At 40.2% G+C, this 27,146-nt stretch overlaps 2 protein-coding genes across 5 annotated transcripts; both read right to left on the bottom strand.

Annotated features, from left to right (window-relative positions):
• Window positions 1–332: 332 nt before the first annotated feature.
• gyg2 (glycogenin 2) lies at window positions 333–12,358 on the bottom strand. 2 transcript variants are annotated; one of them, XM_041978836.1, is made up of 10 exons: window positions 12,265–12,358; window positions 11,883–12,021; window positions 11,639–11,813; window positions 7,081–7,243; window positions 6,690–6,816; window positions 4,760–4,943; window positions 3,368–3,472; window positions 2,715–2,822; window positions 1,831–1,996; window positions 333–437 (listed from the first exon to the last, which is right to left on the bottom strand). In XM_041978836.1, exons 1-9 carry the CDS (start codon window positions 12,269–12,271, stop codon window positions 1,871–1,873), a joined length of 1,134 nt encoding a protein of 377 aa, XP_041834770.1. In that variant the 5' UTR covers window positions 12,272–12,358; the 3' UTR covers window positions 333–437; window positions 1,831–1,870. The 2 variants fall into 2 exon arrangements, with proteins under 2 accessions (XP_041834770.1, XP_041834771.1); XM_041978837.1 differs by lacking the exons at window positions 333–437; window positions 1,831–1,996 and adding an exon at window positions 2,014–2,322 and having other exon boundaries at window positions 2,675–2,822.
• A 2,060-nt stretch (window positions 12,359–14,418) lies between these two features.
• cd99 (CD99 molecule) lies at window positions 14,419–26,333 on the bottom strand. 3 transcript variants are annotated; one of them, XM_041978870.1, is made up of 13 exons: window positions 25,986–26,331; window positions 24,907–24,939; window positions 24,762–24,821; window positions 24,328–24,360; window positions 22,833–22,880; window positions 22,708–22,749; window positions 22,546–22,599; window positions 20,746–20,823; window positions 19,399–19,431; window positions 19,159–19,179; window positions 15,612–15,731; window positions 15,473–15,526; window positions 14,419–15,357 (listed from the first exon to the last, which is right to left on the bottom strand). In XM_041978870.1, exons 1-13 carry the CDS (start codon window positions 26,047–26,049, stop codon window positions 15,329–15,331), a joined length of 669 nt encoding a protein of 222 aa, XP_041834804.1. In that variant the 5' UTR covers window positions 26,050–26,331; the 3' UTR covers window positions 14,419–15,328. The 3 variants fall into 3 exon arrangements, with proteins under 3 accessions (XP_041834804.1, XP_041834805.1, XP_041834807.1); XM_041978871.1 differs by having other exon boundaries at window positions 22,708–22,740; window positions 25,986–26,329; XM_041978873.1 differs by lacking the exons at window positions 14,419–15,357; window positions 15,473–15,526; window positions 15,612–15,731 and adding an exon at window positions 17,603–18,342 and having other exon boundaries at window positions 25,986–26,333.
• Between the last annotated feature and the right edge of the window lie 813 nt (window positions 26,334–27,146).

Below are 27,146 nucleotides of genomic sequence, written 5' to 3'. Positions count from 1 at the left end.
AAGAACACAGGTGCATTTTAATGTTGGCATTTTGAATGGACAGATGTACCGAGACGAGAAGCTGAGGCCTATTCATCCACAACCATCACCTCATGCTGCAGCATGATGATGCACGGCCCCATGTTGCAACGATCTGTGCACAATTTCTGAAAGCTGAAAACATCCCAGCTCTTCCATGGCCTGCATGCTCACCGGACATGTCACCCATTGAGCATGTTTGGGATTCCCTGGATCGGCGTATACGCCAGCGTGTTCCAGTTCCTGCCGATATCCAGCAACTTCAAACAGCCGTTGAAGAGGAGTGGAGCAACATTCCAGAGGCCACAATCAGCAACCTGATCGAAGCAGACGTGGTCCACTGAATGAGGTCACACCAGATACTGACTGGTTTCCTGTCTTTCGTGTCCATAGGAAAGTCTTGGATCTTTCAGTTTAACCTGTGAAAAGCAAAAACAAACATGTTTTATTTACATTTCTTTTTAATGTAGTAAAATCAGTAAGAGTAGTAAAATAAATTAAATTAATTTAAAAACAAATTACTAGGGTGAAAAATGTTTGCAGACCAGTTCTGAACTGATTCCTCGCAGCTTTATCAAGCATATTTATTCATGCAGAGCACATCAAAAGCACATTTAACACATGCAAATATGAACCTCAGAGATTAATAACATCACCCGGTCCGCCTATTTCCACCTACGTAATATTTCTCGTCTCCGTCCTTCCCTCACTTCCCAAACTACTGCCATTCTTGTTCACAGCCTGATCACATCCCGCATTGACAACTGCAATTCACTTCTTTTTGGCCTCCCCAATAAGTCCCTCCAGAAGCTGCAGCTCCTCCAAAACTCTGCCGCACGTGTTATCACTCGGACCCCCATTGCTCATCATATCACTCCCATCTTGCAACAACTCCACTGGCTCCCCATCAAACAAAGGATCATCTACAAAATACTGATCATCACTTTTAAGGCACTCCATAACATGGCTCCATCTTACATCTCTGATCTCCTTCATCCACACACCCCTTCCCGCACACTGCGTTCCTCCCATACCCATCAGCTTTCTGTTCCCCCGGCACGTCTGGCAACAATGGGGAGCAGGGCGTTTAGTCGCTCGGCTCCTCATCTCTGGAATTCCCTCCCTCCTGATCTCCGTACAGTGGACTCCATCCTTCTCTTCAAATCCAGACTCAAAACTCATCTGTTCAGACAGTCTTATCCCCCCTAAGTCCATATACATCTTTCCACAGTGTTTCCTTCCCCTATCACTTATTCTGTTTTGTGCTTTTAATGTTTTGCTTACTTTTAGTGTCTTATGTTTGTACAGTGTCCTTGGGTGCTTTGATAAGGCGCTTTTTTAAAATAAAATGTATTATTATTATTATTATTATTATTAAACAGGAGATGCAGGAAGAGTTTGATGTGTTTAATGTGGATGAAACAAGGAGCTGATCATATCCTCCATGTGGTCTTCATGTCATCTTTAGCTAAGCTTCTGTTTGCACTCATTTTCTTTATAATTGATTTTTTCTAGGATTTAAGGTGATTCATTTGTCTTCTGTTGCTGGTTCACATGGGGGAAAAGGGAATCTAGATCTGAATCAGGTTTGTAGAGAGTTTAGTGTTAACAAAAGTTGTGGAGAGTTAAAACCGTAATAGACAGGAAAGAAATAACAGATCTTCTGAAAGATTTTTACAGTTTTATAGAAAAACCTTCTTTCTGATGATGTAAAGACATCTAGAGCATCACAAACACATTTCAAATGAAAATGAGTACAATCCAGAATATGGTTTCAGCATCAGGTCTGTCTATAGTCAGTCAGGCTGTTACCATGGCGATAGAAGGGGATTAAAGGTCCATTCCTGGGCCTTTAATCCAGGAAGCGGTCCAGCATCTTCTGGATGTTGTGGAAAGCATCCCTTCCCAGGTAGTCGGCCTGTCCCGCCTCCCACATCCTGCGACGTTCCAGCTGCTCCGTCTCCATGTCAACTGCTCTCTGCCACGAAGAAGAGCAGGATAAAAACATCGGATTCAACTACAGATAATTTCTGAGTCAGAGCAGGATGATGATTTATAACTTATAAGTTGAAAAGAGGACAAAAATCTGCGGTGACACCGACTCCAGTTGCACATGAAATCCAGTTCAGTCAGCTAATGAACCAACAAAGTGGATTCATTCAGTTCAGACACTTCACTCAGAACTTAAAGCAAAGTCTACAGACTGCACAAAAGCTTAAAGAAATGTGGGGAAAATATGGGAAAAGACTCGTCTTGTTAACTGCTTTAGTAGCTGTTTTCCTCCAGTTCACCTGGATTTGGAACCTATCTGCTAATTCCAGGGAACAGTTGCAGGGGGCTGGAGCTGATCCCAGCACCTGCAGCAGGTCTCTGCAGTGCTAGTGTGTTTCATTCATACAACCAAAAGATAATTCATCTAATGCATCCACTTGAAAAAAAAGAAAAGAAAAATAGCTTTGATTTTCTGAATGAATCATTTTACAATAATTTTTTTAATAGAAACTTTATGAAGATTTTTTAGAAGCTTCATGATTCCCTTCTTTAATCAGGTCACTTTCATGTTCACCTTCTTCTGCTGTGGTCCAACGATCTTTTTGAGTTTGTTTCCTGTTTCCTGTTCAGTTGCTCTCAATCCAGACTAACTTTTAGCTCAATCCCAAACAAAGACATTAGAAAAAGTAGAAAATTTTCCTTACAGGAGGAGCAGCAGTGTTCCCATTTTCCTCTGCAGGTGGATGGGTGACCTCCGCTCCCTCAGATGATTCTGGTTCTTCCTCCTGTGATGTGTTATCTGTGTGGGAACACTTCACACACCACAGCATGTTACTCATTAGTGTATACTCACACTTTATAGCTATAGCCTGCTGCAGTGTGTAAAGTATGAACACGGTGCAGCTTCATCCTGAAGCCAGTGTGTCAGTCTGATCTCACAAGCTTCACAAATAAAACACAACAATCTTAAATGAGCTGATGAAATGACAGAAATGGGATGTGAAGCTCAAAAGTGTCTTTTCTTTTTTTCATCCCGCAAGAGTCAAGTTCAGTTCAGTCCAACAGAATCCTCCTGAATCATCAGCTACAGCTAGAAGACCCTTAACCCGCCTGATAACAAACTACGATAATCACAGTGATGAGTTATCACAACTTAATTAGGTCTTTATTTAAGATGATTAATGGATTTATTAGTGAGTGACTTACAAGTTTGAACTAAAGACTTTTGGTGTGTTAAAGCTGCAGCAAAAGTAGCTGTATATATTTTTATAGAGATGCTTTAGAGTAAAACACCTGCACATGAAGCCAGCTGAATTAAAGACAACTCAGGAGAGAAGAAACAGAAAATAATCTTTACCGTCTGTGAATTAAGACTTTCAGAGGGAGGAGCAAAATGAGCCAAAAGTGAGTGGGTCCAGTCCAGTTTCTTTCTAAAAGGGATCTTGCCTTCTTGGTCTTGGACCTGCAGAAACAAAAATATCATTAAAAAACTGCTTCTATTGGATCTAATCACTTTATTAAAATAACCCATGTTTCTTTTCTCTTACAATGAGCCATTTAAATCTACTTTCTGTGAGTCCACAAACATGGCAGCTGCCATATTTGTGTCAACATTTTTACTACGGTGTCTCTGAATGGACAAACAACTCTGTTGTGTGAAGTGAGAATCTACTGAGCTTTAAAACTGCAGTACCGGCTTAGTTTGATAGGTGTTAGAACACCGTTTGGCATAAGTAAGACCTTAAAAGGATCACAGAAGAAGACATGAACACAATGTTGAAGTAGTTACTGTAGTGACGTCACTGATGCACCTGAGACCACTGGATCAGCTCACAGATAAAAACAAGTTTATGTCTGGAAGAATTTTGGCCACCGATGGCCACTGTACATTCACAACATTGCTTGGCATTTGAAGCAATTTCTATTCCCATCTTTACCACTAGATATCAGAATTTCTAACACACTGTGCTTTTAATGTTCAAATTAGTAAATTTATCGTTTGTCTGCAAAAATTCTTTAATTTTGAATCCGAATTCTACAACATGTTCCAAAAAATCTGGGTTTGAACAAGGAACGCTTAAAAACTCTTGTCTGGGACATTTCACGGGTGAACAGGTAAATGGAAACAGGTGAGTGTCATGAGTGGCTATAAACAGACCTTTGATCCCTCAGTGGGCATTGCATCAAAAACCATCATCATTCTTGGAAGAACCACGTGGTCTCAGGAGCTCTGAAAACCCATCACCAGGGAACAAAACTCCACCACGCTACGTTAAAGTCATTTATTAACACCACCCAGAAATGCTGTCGGTTACTTTGGACCCGAGTTACGATTCAGGCACATTATTCCAAATTTTCTCTACAATCTGTAGAAACAGTTTGTCCATCTTCTGAGAGACTCTGCCTCTCAAAGGTGCTCTAGCTGCCATCAAATTCAAGATGACATCATATTTTTTACCAAACAGTAAAATGTCTCACTCTCAACATTTTTTTGTTGTGAATAAAATGTTGATTCATGAGAGTTCCAAAAATTACATTCTGTTTTTATTATTCACATTTTACGCCGCGTCCTGACCTTTCCTGATACTGGGTTAAAATGCAGAAATTAACTTGAAGTAGAGGTATTTTGCTTGATTCATAAACTCTGGTTACATTGCTGCCATGGCATTACTTCTTTGCAGCAGCTTTCAGTCTACCTCCGTTTAGAGAAAAAAAACCTTCTGTTTTTAGACGACATGAATGTTGTCACCTGTTGTTTGTTACTGCTTTGGCTCGGTTGAGTCTGTGGAACAGATGGTGCTGTATGACTGAGGAATTCGTTCCACCACAGAGACACAAACTGCTCCATCATGTGTGAACAGCGATCTTCCCTCTGCGAGCTCCAGGGCTTCAGTGCTCCTGTGAAGTGGATTATTTTTGCTTTGTGTCCAAACCTGCAGGAGCAGCAAGAAAACCCCTGAATATTAAACACATCACTAAAACAACTATTTTCAATCCTAAATATAAAAGTGTGTAAAAGATTTCAGATGTGTTAACTGATCCACTCAAACAAAGATGACACACGGAGTTCCCCAAGGCTCCATTTTGGGCCCCCTGTTGTTCAGCACCTGCATGCTCCCACTAGTTTGAATCATGGAAACAAACAAAATATCTTAGCATTACTATGCTGATGACACTCAGCTCTATATTACTGTCTCAATAGGGGATTCTGGTCCTATGCAACACTTAAGTGCATGCCTCTGCCAAATCAATATCTGGATGGCCCAGAATTTGCAAAGACATTCTTTTGACTTGCAACTCAGGTGAGCATACAGTCCTTGTCTTGCTGGACCTAGCTGCTGCTTTTCGTATGACCTCAGTACCTTAATTTCATGCTTACAACACCAGGAAGGCGTTGTTGGTGCTGTTCTGGAGTGGTTTAAGGCCAATCTGGTTTATAGAACATTTTCTGTAAATTGTTATGCAGATGACTGCCAAATTTATGTACCATTAAAGCAAAAAGACGCCTGGCCAGTTTTTTAGCTCGCCTTGAGGATATCAAAGCATGGATGACCTTAAACTTTTTAAGCTTTAATGAAAAGAAGACAGAGGTAAAGGTGTTTAAACCTAGTGTCTCAGATGAGACCCCTCCTGCTGAGCTGGGTGCCCTAGCCATGTGTGTTAAACCCACAGCTGAAAATCATGGTTTTAGAGTGGACAGTGATTTTAATTAAACAGTCAAATTAATAACACAGCCAAATCAAGATTTTATCATTTTAAGGAAACTGGCAAAGGTAAAACCTTTTTTTTCAAGACAAGAACTGGAGACAGTAATCCATGCCTTTATATCATCATGGCTGAATTACTGTAATTCCCTCTATATTGGGATAAGTCAGTCTTTTCTCGCACATCTGCAGCTTGTTCAGAATGCTGATGCATGACTTTTTACAGGAACCCCCAAAAAAGAGCACATAACTTCTGTTCTGGCTTCACTCTACTGGCTGCTTGTGCATTTTAGAGTCCATTTTGAAATTCTTATGTTTGCTTTTAAAGTTTTAGTTGGTCTTGCTCCACTTTATTTATCTGCACTTCTCCTTAGGTCAGCTGACCAGCTGCTCCTGGTCATCGCCATCTCTAACCGGAGGCTGAGGGGACAGGGCCCGCTCTATCTGTGCACCTAACTTGTGGAACAACTTACCTCCGCCCAATCGTTAGGCTCCCTTTAAAACCCGTCTTAAAACTCACTTCTACTCGTTGGCATTCCACCCAACCTGAGACTTGATCTTTTTTGGTTTTAAATTTATTTTATTTAGTTTTTGTTGTCTGAATTTGATTATGTTTTTTCTATTTTACCACTTTATTATATTTTATTTATTTTAATTTTTTTATTGTTTTTTATTTGTCTGCTTTTATTTTATATGTCTTTGCTGTTAAGCACTTTGCTCAGCTGTAGCTGTTGTTAAAGATCTTATAAATAAAGTGATGATAATGAGAAATCATGGTGTCATTTTTGGACTCTGAGCCAATCATTTAATCCAGCCATTTAATCTATTTCTTGAATATGTATCTCGCTGAATGTATTCGTCTATGAATGTTTCTTCTTTTATATGCAGCACATGGAGTTGACTTATGGGTGAAATGTGTTGTATAAATACTTCTTTTCATTTTCAGTTTAATGTTCCAGGTGCAGACACACTTACTGTCTGAAAGCTGGGAGATAGCTGTAGCTAGAGCTGGTAGTGAGGTTGTAGATGAGTGGCAGGTGTTTACTGATGTCCTCCACAGACCAGCTACTGAAGAAGGAGTTCAGCAGGCCCTGGTCTCCTCCTGACAGCAATATGAGAGTGAAAAACATATGAAGCATCATATTCCTAAATTCCATGCAGAAGAATTAATCATTTTCATGGTGATCTGCTGCAACAATCTCACTTGCTGTATGAACGATGCTATGATCGTACAATCTCATCCTAATGACTAACTCTGCTTTGTTTTTTCTCTTGATCTCTTTATGTTGCTGAGTCATCAGTATTCAGAGCACTCAGCTCATTTGTGTTTTGTAGCCTGCAGCCCAAACATGCTCTCCAGTGTTACCATCAAAGCTGCCATGGTTCAGGGCGTGCTCCAGCAACCTGCTGTGGGTGTGGAGTGATGGTCTGAAGACAAACACGCCGGAGTTGAAACAGTCGGGCCATCCGGGATCAGGAGCTGCAGAGAGCTCTTCCCTGTCAAACAGCTCATCCACGTTGCACAGAACCTGAAAGGGACGGGAGGTCAGCTCTGGGGTGGTGGGGGCTGTTTTCCTGCAGTCTACTGGCCTTTGTGTGGATTTTACTGCTTTACCAGGACAGCTTATATCTTCAGTAAACTGGCGTTATACTCAGAGGAGTGAACAATTAATTAATAAAATTCAAACAAAAACGTTTCAAGTTTCTGGTGTAATTTCAGTCAATTAGATGCTAGGAGCTAAAACTGAAATTATCATCCTTTAGTCCTCAGAGATAAAACAATAATCTGTTTGTTGATTCATGAAACTCCAGGACAATAAAAATAAATAAATAAATAAACAAAATGAAAAAACTTTCAAATGCACAAAGAAAAAAAGAAACATTATAAGACAGAAGCTCAAGGCTTCAAAATTATAGATGAGTTAAAACAAAACGTATGGAAATAAATAAATGAAAACAAAAAACAAGATAAAATAAAATAAAATAAAATAAATAAACTGGCTAGTGTTTACTTTTGTATTTCATTTGTTTGTTTTTAAATGTATTTAACCTAAAACATTCGATAAAGAAAAATAAATTGAATAAAATGTATTAAAATAAATAAATTTATACATCAAACAATCAATAATAAAAACAGTTAAATAACATATAAATAAACACTGACTAGTGATCATTTATTTATGTATATTTTATGTATGTATGAATTAAATAATTAATTAAATTATTAAAAAATAAAAGTAAAAAGTACTTCATTAATCGCAGAGGGAAATTGTGATGCTTTTTTCTATGTATGCATTTATTTATTTGATTGTTTATTATTGAAAGTTGTTTAACCTAAATAAATAATTTAAATATCACTACAATAAATCACTACATTCATAATTAAACACTGACAGCCCTTAAAAGCTCAGACCATCACTCCCAGCCTGAACATGATGCGTGACCCCAAGAAAAACCAAGTACTGACTCAGTCTTCAGACTTACTTGCTCCAGCTAACAGGTTTGCACTTAGAAACACACATCACACGCAACACCATGTCCTCCTCTATCTGTGATCATATCACTCACGCTGAGCCTCAGCTGCAGACCAGAAGAAGAGTTGATGGACCTACAAAGACCTTGATGATGTTTGTTACTCTCGTAGATCAGAGCTATCGGCTGCATGTGGGACATTCTGCGTTTTCTCTTTTGAAGCTGGATCAAAGTCTCTGTGTTATGCATGATAAAGAATCAAATCTGTGCAGATTGTTGTTTCTCTGTTTGATTTGAAGCTTTAATAGTTCGTTATTACAGCTTGTGAAGGCTGTAATGATACGTTTATTACCGAAATGCTAATTATGTATTTTACGACAGATGTCAGGCTCATCCTGGTGTTGATGAAGCCAGGTGTTGAACATATAGAGCGTCATGACTGCAGCAGAACATTACTGATGCAGGACGAAACCAATGAGACTTCTCTCAGTAAAGCTGTCAGAAAAAACTTTAAACGAGTGTTTTCTTAAATATTTTAATGACTGGTGACAGACAGAAACCAGCTGTTAGATGAAGTCGTGCAGTCACAATGATATGTGCTTATAGATGTTAATATGTGCTAACTCTCTTTGGGTCTACTCCAAGGTTCTGTGCTTTGACTTCTCCTGGGGCCTCATATACAAAGGATTGGGTAGCTTTCATACTGAAAGAGGTCTTACGACCAAAACTGAGAACGTATGTACAACTAAAATTCTTGTGTTCTAACATCTTAACATAACATGAACAAAGAAAAACTATCAGTTTACTTTGCAGTCTGTCTTTTTTGAATCACAAGAGTTTGTGTGGGATACTCACAGCAGGTAAACCCACCCAAAGTTGTTTTTTGTACATCCCGACGTGTGCTTGGAACATGGCGTATGAAACATTTTGATGCTTATGCAAAGTTTGGTCATCATCTGCTTCCTCCCTCTTGGCAATATTTTCCATAAATATGACACTGAGTTCTATATATGCAGATGACACCCAGCTCTATCTTTCCATCAAACCCACCCACCTCTGTCATTGGTTCCCATAACTTTCTCAAACTAAACAGTGACAAAACTGAAGTCCTCAATGGCGCTGAATCAGTTCTCTTATTTCCTTTTTTTTTTTTTTTTTTTTTTTTTTTTTTTTTAACCTGTCTTGTCCAGCATCGTTGCAAACAGAATGATTGTCTGGCTGCTGTCTGATGCCGGGCAATTTTACTCTATCAAGCAGGGATTTATACTACATGTATAAAGTCCCTCTTGATGAAAAACTTTATTAAATCAGACTCTTAATGCTGGACTCGACCGGAGGGGACAGAGAGAGAGAGAGAGAAAAGAAAGTAGAGAGAAGAGGGAGGGGAGAGAGAGGGACAGAAAGGGTGTGGGGAGTGCGGGTGGGGGACTTGAAACATCATACAGAAGACCATGTAATCCATACTACCTACAACATATATAGCTAAGATCATCCTAGCCAGTAGGTCATTACACAACTAGTTGATAATAGTAACAATAATAATAATAAGAGTAAGAGTAATAATAATAATAAGAACAGAAATAATTAAAAAAAGAAACAAAATATGATAATAGATATAAGTGAAACTGCTGTATTCAAGAACACGCGCAGAGAAACCTGTGTGGATGTGTTGGAGAACTCGGCCACACGGCGACGCAAAGACTGTGTGGAGACGTTAAGGAAGGAGTGACCATGCAGAGTGATCATGCAGATGCCACCTCACTTGAACAGAGGCCAGAGTCAGGCCAGCGGTCCCGAGACCCAGGCCACCGCCCCCCCTGCAGGCAACAGATCCCGACCGGTCCACAGAGACGACCACTCGCCCGCCCAGGAAGGCAGCAACAGGAGGCCCCAGCAGGAGCCGCCCTGCGGACACAGGGCACCGGCCCCGGCAGGCCGAGGCCAGCAGTCCCCGACCCCCCCGGGCACCGGCCGCCCGGGACAGACGGGGCAGAGGGCCCGGGCCCAGGAGCGCAGGGACACCCCCCCCCACAGGCCGAGGGCCAGCACGCCACCCGGGGGGACCCGGCCCGCCCAGACGGCCACCACCAGAGGCCAGCCCCACACCCCAGCGCCCAGCCGCACACCCCGAGAACCAGTCCTGCCCCCCCCCAGACCAACACACACACACACAAACACACACACTCTCCTTCCACTCCTCCATTTATCCTCCCACGCATACACCATTCAACCCTCACATACTCTGTCCTCCCACACACACACACCATCCTTCCACCATCCATCCTTCCACACACACACCATCCTTCCTCCCACACACTCACCATCCTTCCACCATACACTCTCCCACACCTATCCCATCCTCCCACACACACATCATCCCTCCACCACTCATCCTCCCACACATACACCATCCTCCCTCTCACACACCATTCATCCACCTTCACCCCTCCCATACACACACACACACACCTTCCTTCCACTACCCATCCTCCCACACATACATCATTCTCCTACACCAAACATCCACCTTCACGTACCCCATCCTCCCACACACACACACCACCCCTCCATCACCCACTCTCCCAAACATACACCACTCCCCCACACACACACCATCCTCCCTCCCATACACCATCCATCCTCCCGCACACACACCATCCTTCCACCATCCATCCTCCCACACACTCCCCCATCCCTGCACCATACATTCTCCCACACATACCCCATCCTCCCACACATACATCATCCCTCCACCATTCATCCTCCCACACCCACACCCACACCACCCCCCCTCCCACACACCACGCATCCACCTCCACACACCCCACCCTCCCACACACCATCCCTCCCTCCCACACACCATCCCTCCCTTCTCTTATTTCCACTGACAGCTCCTCTGTTTCTCCCTCTTCCCAAGTCTGTCCATGCAGGGATTTCCAGTACAGAATCATGTCTGTTTTTAATTAAGTTCTGCATGAAGGCCCAAAATACATCCAAGGCCACCAGCCTTGATACAATACATGCCTGGTCCATTGTGCACAGAGATTCCTCCTGAGTCTCTGAATCTTTTAATATTATATGCTGTAGGTGGTGGGAGCTTCAAAGTCTTTTTCTCTGAAATTCATCTACAATTTTTATATGCAGGTTGTCTCAGATTGGTGAACCTCTGCCAACATTTACATCTAAGAGACTCCGCCTCTCTGCTCGGTGGTTAGTTGGATCACAGGTTCAATATTGGCTGGAGACTTCTTATGCAGTCTGTCCTCTCTGTGTATGTATGTATGTATGTAAAAGCATAACAATTCTATATTGACTCTAAAAGTGAATGTGAGTGATCACAAATAGGATAAAGCAGGTAGAGAAAGTGTAATTAGGTGTGGTATGCGGTGGCTGCTCTATTCAAACATCCAATTATAATGTATTAGTAAAATATTGTTGTTGAGGGAACTCACGAGTGTGTCAGCATCCAGGAAGACACATTTTCTAAACTGGGTTAGTGTCCAGCAGTGAATCTTGGTGAAGGTGATGCCAAGCTCCGGACGCCCCAGCAGGGAAAGGTAGAGCTGGTCCTTGCTGTCCATCCCGTCCACCATGATGACCTCATTAAACTCCTTCTCCAGGGAGAATCTGTGGAGGTGGGCATGTTTCACTTCTGTTCAGATCCTTCTTGGGAAAATAACAAAAAAGAACTACTACCTTGTCTGCTCTGATATGTTTGGTGTAACCATGACGACAACACAACGGGTTGTCCCGTGCCGCCGCAGGCTTCTGGCGACCACCACAGCTCCTGGACAGTAGGAGTCTGAGGTGATCAGGGTCACAAAGGCCTCAGAAGCTGTAAGTAGAGCAGGAGCAGGATCAAGATTATGTTAGTCTATGTTTCATATTTCAGTCACTAATGCTTCTTTTTTTAAAGTTTCCATTTTAAAATCCTGTTTCCTGTCCTACGGGATGATGATCAGCTCAGACTGGGAAACCAAAGCGAATTACACTTCTGGTTCTGAAAGTTCAGCAGCTTTAGGCCTTCAGTTTTCGAACTGAAAGAAAATATCAAAATCTAATAGATCTGATGACCAACCTGACATTTCTGATGTTCACTTCTACACGGAGGAGATCTGGAACATGCTTCGCTCGCTCAGTCCTGAGGGTTCATCTCTGCACCAGGTGGTACCAGAAGAGTCACTAAATCCAGTGAGGATGATCTCATATCTCTTTCTGCAACGCAAAGTTGCAGCTCCTTCTGTTTTTATGGAGGAATAAAGCAGAAAAATGACGTTTCTGTTTCCTTCTTCTGATCCGTTTGTCCATCTGGTCATTCAACCAGCAGAGAGGGGCCTTTACTGGGTGTTGTGCAACAACCTGACCCTGATGGCCTCCAAGCTGTGTTGACTTTCACATCCCAGCGTCACAAAACACACACTGCTTTCAAAATATCCACCTCTTCAACATTTCTGCTGCCCTACAGTATGGATGGTTTGTAGCCAGCAGGAGGCGACCTCCATGTAAAAATAAATCAAGCTTTCACTTAATTTGTTACCCGAGTAAACATGTTCTTAAAATAAGCTATACACACACATGTAAAAAGTGATGTTTAGGTGGTTTTAAAGTAAATAAACATGACTATAAAATCTACAAACGAGTCCTGCAGTCTGATCCACCTTGTTTCTAATGCTTTGTCAGAAACTATAACTTTAAAAATGAATAGAAGTTTAACTTTGTAAAATGTTATTTTAATAAAGAAAAATCTTTCTGAATCAGCTCATCTAAACTTAGTACTTGTATTTGGTCGATTATTTCTACCATTTAATGAATTGATGAATTATACATAAGGCCTGATTATTCCCTTTACAACAAGATATAATTTGAAAAAATGTTTCACTAAATAAAAATGGGATGCACCCCACAGCAAAATGTGACCAGACTGGTGACCAGCATGAGGACGAGGTACTAAGCTGGTGTAGCTGCATATGATCATCAAGCTACTGGGGTGACAGTGTAAAATGTATAAAGTGGAAAAATGGCTGATATGTGTTGTTTTTTCCTTTTTTACTATGTGAGAGTGTAATCATCCAATCCACCAAAGAACTCAAAACAAGATGAACACCAGAAGGGAATTTTGGCACATTTTTTGGGTGCTACCCACATGTTTAGCTGTGTTGCTCCGTCCCCAGAAGCAAAATCCTTACAAGTTATACCTCGCTGTCAAGGTGACTAATCAGGCTTTCCTACTATGTATAACACAGGACCGGTTGATTATTAAAAGAGACAAATAACTGTACAAACATTAATTTCCTTAGTTTTTTAAAACTAAGTTTAGATGAGCTGATTCAGTTATGAATAAGGTTTTTTGTTTTGTTTGTGTTTGTTTTTTCAAATGACATTTTACAAAGTCAAACTTTAATTTCAGGTGGAGGTATGTTTTTTTCCAACTTGAAAAAAGAAGTTAGCTGTTCCCACAACAAATCCATAAACAGTCTTGTTCCCTACAGTCTGATAACCGACATGAATCTTAAATAAGCTGTTTTTTAGATGAGGCTAGCTGTTCCCAATGTTTTCAGCCTTTGTTAAAGGTAATGCTAACTAAACAAAGCTAAAGTAAGCTAATCAAGGCTAGAATCACCTGTTAACTATCCATCCATCCATTATCTACACCAAACCACTTAGTACAGTTTACGGTCGTGGGGAATCTGGAGCTTATTCCAGCAATTAGCAGGTGAGAGGCAGGTACACCCTGGACATGTGGCCAGTCCATCACAGGGCTGCTGACTCACTAGCAAAGCAGTAAATCATGTTCACAATCAACAATTTAATCTGTAAAAAGTCTTGTTACAGTATGATAGTCAACATGAATCTTAAATCAGCTTGTTTCAGATTTTAAAAGAAAACCTGTTAGAGGAGGTTAGCTGTTTTCAATGTTTTCAGTCTAAAGCTACGGCTAAACAAAGCTAAGCTAAGCTAAACAAAGCTAAGCTAAGCTAAGCTAAGCTAAGCTAAAGTAAGCTAATCAAGACTAGAATCACCTGCTGACTTACTAGTAAATCAGTAAATCGTGTTCACAAAATTTATCAGAATTTAAATCAGTAAAGTCTCTAACGTTTGTCAAGCAGTACAAATTTGTTTAAAGTTTTCATAAAATATTTAAGAGACAAAGAGACAGATAGAGCGATAGAATATTATTGTGTGTGCAAAGGCTGATTATCATCAGATTTTACACAAAAACAGCACACAGAAATAAACTATACAGCCTTTTATTGAAAACAAAAACCCACCAAAAGATTGGACAATGGCTGATATAATCACATGTAACAGACTGAGAATATTTGAATAAAAAATACATATAACACACTTCAAATTGAATAATTAGTTAATAAGCTCATCAAGCCCAAAGCAAAATGTACACATTCCCCTCTGTTACATTTATTTACAGCTGAATGTGCGAAGCCTTTCGTCAGCGTTTGACCAGGATACCATCACAAACACAGCACGAACCTCAGGGTTGCCATGTTTACTGGCTGCTGAGCTAAAGATAAAGAAGAAGCCTTCAGCATCAGGTGGAAACTGTCAGTGCAGTAAAAAAAACAACTTTCTAAAAGGACAGCTTTAAAAAGCAGCAGTGAAAGCAAAAAGAGAAGCTGAGAGTTTCTGAGGGTGGGAGGATTTTCTCCCGAATGTACAACGCTTCACATCGGATTTAATACTGGAAGAGGAGAAAAATCAGGAGTGCGGCTTTAAAAGAAAAACATGAGGAAAGACTGAAACTTTGCAGGATGTTACAGATGTTCTCACACACAAACAAACAAACGTCAAACAAAGTGTGTTTTTAGTGTGCGTAGATGTAGCCCTTAATTATATTACAATCAGCAGTTTGTTTTAAAACCTCCTTCTGCTGGATTTTAACCAGCAACACCAAAAACACATCAACTAAAGTAAAGTCTAGAAGAAACAGAAATGTACAAATTTGAGAAAAATATGTGAACAGATGTAAAACACCAGCTCCAGGTCAGACCAACATTGTGAGATGATTTTGTTTCTCTGAACTGAGAAAGACCAGCAGCTGTGTCGTCTTTCACTTCCTGTTTCTTCTGCAGGAAGAGTCGGAGTGGGTTTTCTTCTCTGGACCAAAGGCAGCGTTGGCTAAACTTCTAGTTGGTCTGGAGGAGGTTGCTGAGAACTGGACATGAAAGGAAAGAAATTCAGAGTTTGGTATGAAGACGCTTCGCTACCTGTGTTCAGTGACAAGGAAGGACCAGCTCGGATGTCATGTTGGAACAGGATTCAGAACCCACCTTGTGGTTCGGACTGAGTACCTTGGTGACCTTTTCCGCTCTCTGGATCTGCACCTGAACAAGAAGCACTTTGATCAGGTGATGCTGTGATGGCAGAACCTCACTTCCTGTTTCCTGTTGACCACAAAGAGCCACTGACCTCCCTGCATCTTGAAACAGAGTTTCTTCTTCTGGTAAGCGATGTAACTGGAAGCTGCTCCCATCAGAGCCACTCCGATGGCGCTGACGATACCGGCTATCTGCCCAGATCCTGCTGCTTCTGCAGACAGGAAAGAAGAAGATGTGGATCTGAAGGACCTGCTTCACAGCTTCTGCTTTTAATGAGCCTGAGTCAAACCTGGACTGAGGAAAAAGAATGTTTTATCCTGATTCTGTCAGCAGAATCACTTTAAAAATACTTTTATCACGCATAAAAGATGGCTGGGGATTCTCAATCTGGGCAGGATGGAATTCCAGAATATAAATTTCAACGTTGGATAAAACCAGATCCAAAATCTGAGGATAAAGTTTGATTCAAATTAAATATATCAAGTTAAAAAATATTTAAATATAGAGTTACAAATATTTTAAATAATAATAAGAATAAAATATAAAATATAAAAATAAATTTAAAATATTTTATAAAATAATAATTAAATCTAAATACAAATAAATGAAAAAAATTACTAATAATAATAAAATACATGTAAAATAAAAAATAAATTAAAGGAATGTATGTAATGAAAAACTACAAAAAAATAAATAAATAAATAAATAAATACAAATAAAAATATATATATATTGAATAAAATAGAAAAAAGATAAGAAAAACAAATAAACAAAATTCTATTACATAAAAAATAATTATTTCTAAAATCACATAAACAAAAATGCTAAATGCTTCTGAAGTGGAGCTTTATTACCTGAAAACAGCCCTCAGACGCTAATAATAACAGCCAGGCAACAATATAAACCTGTTTTAGACTTTTAGGTTAAATATGCAAATTATGCAACTCATTAACAGTAATTACAATTTTATGTGTGTGTGTGTATATATATATATATATATATATATATAGATTTTTTTATTTTTTTTTAAGTAAAATATGTTTGAAGATTATAATGAAGTTATACTAAAGATAACAGATAATTGTTTGTGATTGGTTGGTAGAAGTCACGTGATCTTCAGAGCGTTAGTTTAGGCGAGTATATAACATATTCTCAGTTGTCCACCAGGTGGCGGTGTGTAACAGTTAATGCTGCGGTCTGTGGAACAGCTGACACAAACATAAGGGACAGAATACACAGAGTCAAGGAGGGTCAAAACAAACAAAGAAGACACCAAAACCACAGAGAACACACCCAAAATCCAGGATGGAGCACGCACACACACACACACACAGTGTTAAAATAACACGAATAATAAAACTGGTCCATGAGTCAGGCCTGTCATGTGACAATGTCACAAGCTGGATTAGACAACACAGAAATAAACAAAGAACAACTAATGCTCATATTTCCTACACACACACAAAACCCCTGAAGTGGATCTGGTCCTAACTGAATCAGTCCAGAACCAGTATGTATACCACAGTTCGGGAACTTTCTAGGATACTGTTCCCAAAATGAGAAACATGCTGTTACTTCAGGATTGCACTGCTGCAATTCCTGATCGTCTGTCCCAAAAAGGTTCTGAAAAGTTAACTTTATTTATAATTTGTCATTTAAAACAACATATGTTGACTAAAGTGTTGTACAACTAAGAGATAAAATACAAAATATGAGACTAAACAACCATAAACAAATATAAAAGAAATGCAATCGTGAAACTAAATTGTTTAACAAAAAAATGCCAAAACTCAAACCGGTTTGAAATCTAGAGTAAAAATTTGTCTTTACACAAGAGCCCACTCTGTGGAACCAGCTCCCAGTTCAGCTTCAGGAAGCAGACACCCACTCTCCCTGTAAGATCAGGCTTCCTTATAGCAGGTCTGGCTTTGTGACCCTTATTCATCCCTTTAATTGTGCTGCTCCAGGCCGAGGCTGCTGGGGGACGTCTTATGACGCACTGATGGATGGAACGTTTGATCTGTTTGCTTCCTTAGCTACGTAATTATTTTTAATGAACTGCATGATAAATCCTACATAAACTCCACGTGATTCTTTTATTTATCATATTTTTCAGACCAGTTTCAAACAGAATTAAGGCTTAAAGTACAAAAAATTTAAAATCAGACTGAACACAGAAATATTCATGAACTTCAGAAAACGAAAGGAAAGAACATCACCTGAGACAGGATAATAAAAATATGGCAGTTCTGAATGCTGACTATGAGAAGAATGTGTGTGTGTTTGTGTGTGCGTAAAGCTGCAGCAAACAGGCGTGTCCCCACATGAAGTTATGACTCAGCTCTGGATTAACTTCTAGTGAAAATCACCATCATCATCCAACATATAATGAAGCATGGTGACTCAAACAAGAAGATCTGATCATAAAAACACACACACACACACACACAAAGTGTACATGGGCTTTATGGAGACACACCCAAACACAAGGTGTGTGTGAATGCTGCAAATCCACAGGAATGAAGTCGAGACGGCTCACTCACTGACACCTCATACCACACACTCCCAATAATCCCAACAGAACCAGACACAGTAACTGGTTTTATCACACAGCGGTGGTCCACTCCACCATCATCATCATTTTATGAAGGTAAGTCCATCAAATCTCCTGATCCTGACGGGTCAGGGCAGAGCCTGCAGGAGGTCCGCGACTCTGTCTACGAGAGGCGTTAAGATTTGCTTTAAGTTGGAGAGCCACACATAGAACTCCTCTGGTATGTTAGCATTTAGCTTCTTCAGGATCTGGTCCCACAGGTCTGGATCTGCAACAACAACACAACGGCAGCAGGTTTTAGCCAGAGGAACCAGACCTGGGCTACCAGAGTGAAGGAAAAACACAGCACCGCCACATTCAGGACCAGAAACCGTCTGCAGAACCAGACACGGCTGCTACAGCCTCCCTGGGTTTAAACAACACGAGAGGTCATCCAGAAGCAGCCTGACAAGTTTTACCACCAATGAAAGATAAAAGAGCTGCGTGAGCACAGCTTCCTCCATGAAGGGAAGCAGGAAACGCACATAGATGGAGGGAAACCCCAAAACACCCGCAGGGGCACTCAAACACACAAATGCAGGAAAACACACACACACACACATCTCCATCAGACGTCTCTAGACACAGCAGGTCTGATTCAGGTGTGTCAGACTGGTGGTTTGTAAAGACTGGATCACAGTCATAGACCCACTCAGGTCTTCTTCCACTCACCAAGTCCTGAGTGAAAACATTTATGCTACAGAAGAGGAGGAAGAGGAAGGAGAGAAAGAAAAGAAGTGGGAGAAGTAGAAGAAGACGGACAGAAGGAAGAAATATTTGAAAAAGAAAGAAATCAATTTAGAAAAAGAAGAGGCAGAAGAGGTAGAGAAAAGAGGAAGATAAGAAAGAAAAAGTGGAAAAAAGCAAAAAAAAAGAGGATAAAGATGACAAAAAAGGAAGCAGAAAAAAAAGAAGAGGAAGCAGAAGAAGAGGGGGAAGTAGAGGGAGAAGAAGGAGGAACAAGAACAGGAAGAGGAAAATAAAGAAAAAAAGAGAAAAGAGAAAGAAAAAAGAAAGAAAAAAAGTAGAAGAAGAGTAGATTTACCTTGAGGCTGGTCAGCTCCACCTGTGAGGAACACAGACCAGGTGATTACTCCACAGAAAAAGCTAACTGCTAATGCTAACACTGTCAGTGTACACGAAAACCCTTTCTGTTTCCATGGAAACACTATTATCCGGACCTCTACTTCCCAGAGAACACAGAGCCTCTCACCCCGCTTTTACCTTATCGAATAAAATTTATACAAACTGCATCTGATGAGAGAAAAGAAGCATGAAAACATACCCTGATGATCAGGAGCAGGATCTTGTGCACGGCCTGGAGAAAGAAGGAAAAGGTTCCAGTTAGACTCTGGGAAGTTTTTCCTTCCAAACATGAGAATTAAAACTGTTAGCAGAAGAGCATCGAAGAGCAGGAAGCTGCAGCTGCTGCATCATAACTCCATCCTGCAGGATGAAATCCAAACATGTGGTTCTGATTCAAGTCCGAGTCCTGTGGATTTTTATTCCCCACCCTTTTGTTTGGTAGGAGCAGCTAATGGATTCCATGTTGTGCCTGAACAGAACTAACAGAGAGACATCGTCTGAGAAAACTGACTGAATCCATCTTGTGATGACTAAAAGCTTCACTCAAAATGTCAGAAGAACTTTAAATTAGTTTATTTTAATCATTTAATCGAGCTGCTTTGGTTTTTTCTGAAGCTGAATCCATTTTGAGAGAAAGAAACACATTAACATTCCTGATCTGGTGCGTGTCATGAGGAGAGGACGTAACCACAGATTCTGCTTGTTAAAAATAAATATGCAACTGATTTTGCCAAAATCCATTGTGGATGCTTTAAAAGGAAGAGTTTTACTCTGAAGTATTTCTGACTAACAGTGAACTGAGGAGTCCTGAACAAAGTTTAACCACATCTTAACCGAGCAGTCATGAAATGTCTGGCTGCTGCTTCCTGAAATATGAAGTCTGACATATGAGAAGCTCGGGGAAAAGATGTGGATGCAGGTGGACCTCCATCTGATCAGCATCAGGATCTGATCTCCTGTATGGTGTGTTTGAGAAGTTTTTCTTGTATAAATGTGTTTTTTTTTGGGGGGGTTTTTTTTGTCTTTTGGGTGAAGAAGCCTCTGTCTGAAGGTGTTGGGTCTGAACTAGTGCGGAGCAGTCTACTGCTTCATAATGAAAACGGTTTTTTTGTTGTTATGAAATGGATTTGTTGTTTTAAAAAATATTAGGAACATAATGCAGTGAAAAAAGTGTTTGAGGGGGAACTTTTTTACTGCTGCACCGCTAAAGATGCGTGCACCAAAGCTCCATGGATGTGAAAATGGACAGAGAAAGTTCTGAAAGGGAAGCTGCTGCAGACATTGCTGAGAAAAATGAACATTGTTGATTTTTTTAAAAGGTGAAACATGGATGAAACAGCTATTCATGGAAAATGCTCTGAAGCAGCCTCTGTCTGAGGGTGTTGTTGGGCCTGACATGCATCTGGTTGTTTTATTTGAAGTGACTCTTGCTCTCAAAACATAACATTCTTATCTCCTTAAACGTGGGAACTGCTCTGTTTGTTTGTATTTGAAGAAATGCAGTCAGATTACTAAAAAATAAAATAAATAAAAACAGAAGTCTTACCTCCTGAGCGACCTCCATCAGGCTTGTAGCCGCTGTCAGCAACATCCAACAGGTCTGAGTCACCAAAACTTCCACCACCTGGAAGAAGCCACCAACACAATAACATTCAGACTCCCATCAGGCCCTGGTGATCTATCTCCATCACCCTCTACACCAGAACTGCTTCCAGTGCCACAACATCTCCCCCTCAGGAAAAGGTCATGTTATCAGTTTTTTGGGGGGTTCAGAGTGATTATTTTCATTCCTCCAAGCTTTCACAGGGAAAGTTTTCATTCAGATTATTAGAGAAGGAGAAACACCAGAAACTGCTTTTCCCCCATTTAAAGACACAGTTATGGACTTTTACTGACAGTCCAGGTCTCTACTGTGCAAACATTGATGCTAACCCCACTGAGGTCCTGTTAACGGATGATTTATGAGATAATCTATAATGATAATAAAACTTTTAATTATATGGCACTTAGTTCAGCAGCACAGAACTAAATAACAGTGAAACTCCTTGAAATGGCAATATAATAATACTAATAATATAATAAATAAATAAATAATAATATAATAAAACTCCAATGCATATTTTATTCCCAGTAGAACATAAACAACATATCTGATGTTGAAACTGAGACATTTTACCATTTCATGGAAAATGGTATCTCATTTTGAATTAGACGGCAGCGATACGTGTTAAAAGTTGGAATACAAGCAACAAAAGGCTGGAAAAGTAACAACTGCAGGAGCATTTGACGACCAATTAGGTTAATTGGCAACGGGTCAATAATACATTTAAGTATAAAGGAGCATTTCAAAGAGGCAGAGCCTCTCAGGTACATTGTTTACATTCTAATGGGAAAAAATATGGGTTTAACTGACTCATTCTGTTTTTATTTACATCTTACACAGCGTCCCTAATTTGGGGGGATTTGCATTGTAAATAAAATCAGAAAGTTAAAAAAGCTATCTGGTAAAGGTAACAGTAACAACAAACACAACAATAATATATTTAATCTGTGTAGCAACCCTTTTCAACAAAGTTTCAAAGCTCTCAGCCACAAAAAATGGACAAGGCAGCCAGATTCGCAGCAACAGAATATGTAATAAATACATCAAGCCCCTCTGTAAAAGGAAAGGTATATGGATGGATTTAAAGATATCAACAGATGTTGACTGAGTACAGCAGGCAAAGAGGTCCATGTGGGAGGGCTCTGGTGTAAAAAGGCCTATCTCCCTTTATCACAAACTGTGACCTACGGATAGTTAAAAAATCATAGTGGTCAGAAGGACACATTCCAGGTCAATAAGTCTGAATTAGTCAACAGAAGGAGCCCTGACTCATACCTGAGTACAATGAGTTAAAGTAGTCAAGGTGAGAACAGACAACAACCAAAATGACAGACTTTGGGGAACCAAACCTTCAGAAAACTTAAGAACATTTTGGGGCATCCAGGATTTAATATCAGAAAGACAAGCAGTCCACAGACTCACAGGGCTGCTTTGAGTTTTATCGACATGTGTAGCTGAGTGTCATCGGCATAAAAATGGAACTTATAGAGGCCAAGAGGTAGACAGAGGACAGAAGTGGACCAAGGACTGAGCCCTGCGGTGCACCACAACTGAGCTGAACCACTGAGGAAGTAAAATTATTCTTCAGAAAAAGTGTCAGAAAATGTTCTGTTAGAGAAAGATGAGCATAATAAGCTAAGAGACTCCTGTGGTGTCACACGACTACTTTAATGTCAGGTACAGACCGACATCAGTCTGCAGATGAAACAACTCCTGCACCAGTCAGGCCTTCAGTGGACTCACCTCCTCCACTCCTTGTTGGTTTGTCTGCAGGTTTGTCAGGTTTCGGGTTGGGGTCTGCACACACAAGCACACTATCAGCATCGCTAAAGAAGTGAAAGATGTCAACAGAACTGGACACAAATGTGGGACAGTAAGCAAGTCTTTCAATAAAGTCTTCCTCACCTGGTTTGAGGGCATCTGACAGATCAAATTCATCTGGACCACCTAGAAGACATTTGGCCTTGTTAATACACTGAACATGTGAAACTCATGTTCTGATTAGCTCAAATCAAACAAATACAACCTACCGAAATCACCAGAACTTGGTTTCTTGGGTTTTTTGGTTGGAGGGTCGTCTGCAAAAATAACAAGACATTAAACTTCAGTGAGATGCCACTTCAGTAAATCTTCTAAAATGAGATGAAATGAAAACCTGGATAATCATCTCCAATTCAGATTTTGATACCAGCTTGATCAGGTACCGGGTGGAAAACATTATTCTGTACCAGCTGTTTGGAATCTAAAGCAATACCTAAAGTTATCAAGGTCAACTGGACCGAGGTTAAACGTTCTGTCTAAATCAACACAAGCAAATAAGCATAAATCTGCTATGAAATAAAACAGAACTGGTTTATAATCTGTCCAAAGGACAGAATATACAACAACAGTAGTGGGCCCAGAACAGAACCCTGAGGGACTCCACAGGTCTGTAGTCTCTCACATCACCTAATTTATGTTAAGTGATATTGTTTGTTTTTTTTTAAGTTTTAAAATGAATTTTTATCCCTTGAATTTTGTGTTTTACTATATGACCTCAATTTCCAACGGATAAAAGAGTATAAAGACTTCAACCTGTCAAACACAACATTTAAATTTGTCTGGGTTGACTCAGCTGGGGCCTTCAGAGGTCAAAATACATTTGACTTTTATCTAGTTTTTTCTTTTTGTTTGGTTCAGACAGTGAAAAACTCTTCAATTGACAGGGAAAGCAGATTTCCTCCACATAGGAGCAAATTCCAAGATATTCAATGTTTTAGAACTGATTCCAGTTTCACTGTTAAATTCTGTCCACGCTGAAATCATAGCACTCTAAAATCCACAATAAATCCCATTAAAAAAGATGCTGGGATCAACACTGTCAATGGCCAAAAGTAAAGTCCAACAAAACCAGAACTGTGACTTGTCCAGAGTCTTCAGCCATCACAATTAGGGATGCACCAGTACAGATACCAGTACCAGGTATCTTTACTTGAACCCGATGCGAATGTAAAAAAAACTAGGGCTGTCGAAATCAATGTGTTAATAAGGAGATTAATTTCTGAAATGAACTGGGTTTGTTTTAATGTATTAACACATAAACACAAAATTCTTACTCGTGTCGTATTAAAAGTCTGAATTTGGCGTTATCTCTGCAAGAAAAGCTGATTTTGGGCAAGTAGGTGCTTTGTTAAATCAGTAAACCAAATCCATAAAAAAAAAAACTTTATCCTTCTTATTTTTTAAGTTTCTGACAGCCTTACATTTACAGGATGGCTGCAGGATGACTCATGTGGTATTTCACACAATTAACCACTCCTTACCAGTAAACTGTAACAGATTTATTAGAATTCATATCGGTATTCGGTATAGGAAAGTACTCAAATGTAAGTACTTATATTTGATTGGAAAAATGCTGTATCAATGCATCCCTAGTATTAATGTTGTTAGACACATTGAGCAGATTTAGTAGAAAACTAGACTGAATTTGATCTGAAATAAGAAGCAATATTTGAGTTTCAGGTCAGAGCTGCAGCATGTATTTACCTGGTCCAAACGCATCACTGAGGTCTAGCTCGCCTGGAAGAGAGACGAACATGGATCAGTACACAGAGACCACCCTCTAATGCCACACTGATGTAAAACTCATGGGACTCAAATGTTCTGGAAAACCAGCAGAACATTTCATGTAATGGGATGAAACCCATCTAAGAAGAAGCCATGATGGGCTTTCCTTCAAAACCCCTGGACATATTTTAGCTTATTTTAGCACATCCTGATGCTTTCCAGATTATTTCCAGATACTTTAACTGGATCAGCGTGAAACCGCATTTCTAGAAAACTCATTACATGGAAGAAAAACTTCAATTTTTAATTTAATTTGGCAGAATTTCTCTTTGAGAAGTCCTCACAGAGAAAGAAATCTGGAATTTGATGTCAACAAAACAAACACACTCAGCAACAAGTGAGAGGATACAAACCTCCAGAGTTCGGTTTCCCCGGGGCCTTCGGCTGCTCTTTGGGCTTTGCAGTGCTTGGTTCTGTAGAGACAAGAAGATGTTAATGTGTCTCCTTCCACGTGAACGTACAAAGAAATGATGCCGGTAAAATGTCTCAGAAGCTCACCCGGATCCCCCAGAGCATCTGACAGGTCGAATTCTGCAGGAGGAGAATACCATTAACAGTTTTACTTATCAGCAGAAACATGTGCTGCACTGCAGTGTTGCAGGAAGTCAGAGAGTTTGTTTACTGGTTACCATGGCAGCACTGACTGACACACGAGCAGCTCCATTACTCACTCCTCCACCACACAGGAAGGTGGAGGACAGACTTTCAGAGGCTGCAGCTCCGCTGCTTCAATCTGAAAAGATCACTTCATTTTCCTCTCAGGGAGCATCTCAATAAACCTGATCACACAGAGCAGATCTACTTAGTTTGTACTTCCTGTTTTTATTATCAGGAAACAGGAAGTAGATGGAGAAAAGTGACAAAGTAGATCTGTCAGTAATTTAAAACCTTACTGTTAAAAGGCTGCAGACTTATCAGTGTATTTGATTTTAATTCCTTCCTTTTTCACATGACAGGAAAATAAAAGCGTCATCAACTGATCTTATTAATATATTGACCCAGTCCTTTTTTCCTCTGGTAAATATTTCACTGTATTCCTAAAAGAAGGAAAGTCCTGCAGATCTCAGCAGTGTGAACACACACCTGCAGAAAGGTGTAATAACATAGCAGGTCTGACACTCAGATCCTCCAACATTAGCTGCTGAGGGACATCCCATGATGCATTGCTTTCTTTACCTCCATGTATAAATATAAGACTGCTTTTGTTGGTTTAAAAAAGGAGGTTTTCCTCTCCACTGTCGCCTCGTGCAACCCAGGATGGATTAGCAAATCAACTGAATTGAAGTGATTATAAACTGGACTAATGTGGATCGCATAATGGATTTGTCGAACTATAATAAACTGTAACTTTTAAAACGCCGTACAAATAAAGTTGTATTGAATAGAAGATAAAACAGCAGCATGGTGGAAAGTGGGACGGAACCAGAAAGTCCACATTCCTGCCTTAGAAAAGGAGTAAACACCGAACCGACCAACGTTACAGTCTCAACTATGATTAGATTTCATGCGTCGCCTTAAAATAACGCGCACTAAATCACACACACACACACTTTACGAAGTTCGGGAAAGAAGCTTACCGTCCTGAGTTAAAGTTCCGGAGACCAGAAACAGAACAAAAGCGAACCTCAGAACCGACTTCATGGTGTTTTCAGCTGCTCTGCTCCTTTGCTTCTCTGGGTTTGAACTCGCAGCTCCGTCTGGGAGGACAGAAACTTTGATGGTGTCCGCTTACAGTGTGACTCAGCTCTGCCGGGCGTGGCACGCGGGGCTAGGGAGGGTGGCCGCGGGGCAGCAGGGTCCAAACCCCTGGTAAACGACAAGAAACCTCGTGTATCTCTATTAAACACTAGATAGAATCTAAACTATCTAAGTTATTTATTTATTTTTAAATCAAACACTGTTTTTTACTTCATCGCAGCAGCACGAGGACAAAATGAGCAGAACAGCTACGTCAAAGGCGTGGACTGCACCACCCAGCAGAACCAACACCAACTTCTGTCTGCCATCTAGTGTTCTGTTTGATCTTATCTATCTACAACCCCATTTCCAAAAAGCACAGTCTAAGCTGTAAATAAAACAGCTAATCTTATTTGCCCATGTTTTATTCCAAATAGAACAACATAGACGTTGAAACAGACATTTTATCATTTCATGGAAAATATGACCTCATTCTGAATCTAAGGCAGCAACACGTCTGTAAAAGGTTGGAACAGGAGCGACAAAAGGTTGGAAAAGTAACTGGCACAAATAAACAACTGGAGGATCATTCTACAACTAATCAGGTTAACTGGCAGCAGTTCAGTAACATGACTGGTATGAAAAGAGCATTTCAGAGAGGTAGAGTCTCTGAGATGTAAAGAAAAGAAGAAAGAAATATGTTCTTCAAAGTAAAACTGTCATTTACAGTTTATAGTATCAAAGGAGAATCAGGAGGAATCTCTGCGCATACAGGCAAAGAACAAAGGTCACAACTGGATGCTGGTGATCTCTGGGTCCTCAGGCAGCACTACATTAAAAGCAGACATGATTCTCTACTGGAAACCACTGCATGGACTCAGGAAGACTTCCACAAATCACTGTCTGAGAACACAGTTCACCCTGAAATCCACAAATGCAGGTAAAGCTCTGTCAGGCAAAGCTGAAGCCAGATGTGAACATGATCCAGAATTGTTGAAATTGAAAATGAGCTAATATTTTACACGAAATGGTCAAACGTCTCAGTTTCAACATATGTTGAC

The sequence above is a fragment of the Melanotaenia boesemani genome, chromosome 24, assembly GCF_017639745.1.
Source record: "Melanotaenia boesemani isolate fMelBoe1 chromosome 24, fMelBoe1.pri, whole genome shotgun sequence".
Classification (NCBI taxonomy): domain Eukaryota; kingdom Metazoa; phylum Chordata; class Actinopteri; order Atheriniformes; family Melanotaeniidae; genus Melanotaenia; species Melanotaenia boesemani.
Note: the sequence above shows the minus strand (reverse complement) of the source record. Positions and strands in the feature narration are given on the sequence as shown.

Excerpts from the sequence above, each read along its gene's own strand:
- cd99 (XM_041978870.1), bottom strand. The coding sequence starts at position 26,049 with ATGAAGTCGGTTCTGAGGTTCGCTTTTGTTCTGTTTCTGGTCTCCGGA. Across the intron at positions 24,822-24,906 it reads AGATGCTCTGGGGGATCCGG|AACCAAGCACTGCAAAGCCC; the intron begins GTGAGCTTCTGA and ends TTGTCTCTACAG. Across the intron at positions 15,732-19,158 it reads TGGAGCTGACCAGCCTCAAG|AAGCAGCAGGATCTGGGCAG; the intron begins GTAAATCTACTC and ends TCCTGTCTGCAG.
- gyg2 (XM_041978836.1), bottom strand. Across the intron at positions 7,244-11,638 it reads TCCTGGATGCTGACACACTC|GTTCTGTGCAACGTGGATGA; the intron begins GTGAGTTCCCTC and ends CGTCCCTTTCAG. Across the intron at positions 1,997-2,714 it reads GGAACACTGCTGCTCCTCCT|AGAGCAGTTGACATGGAGAC; the intron begins GTAAGGAAAATT and ends TCTTCGTGGCAG.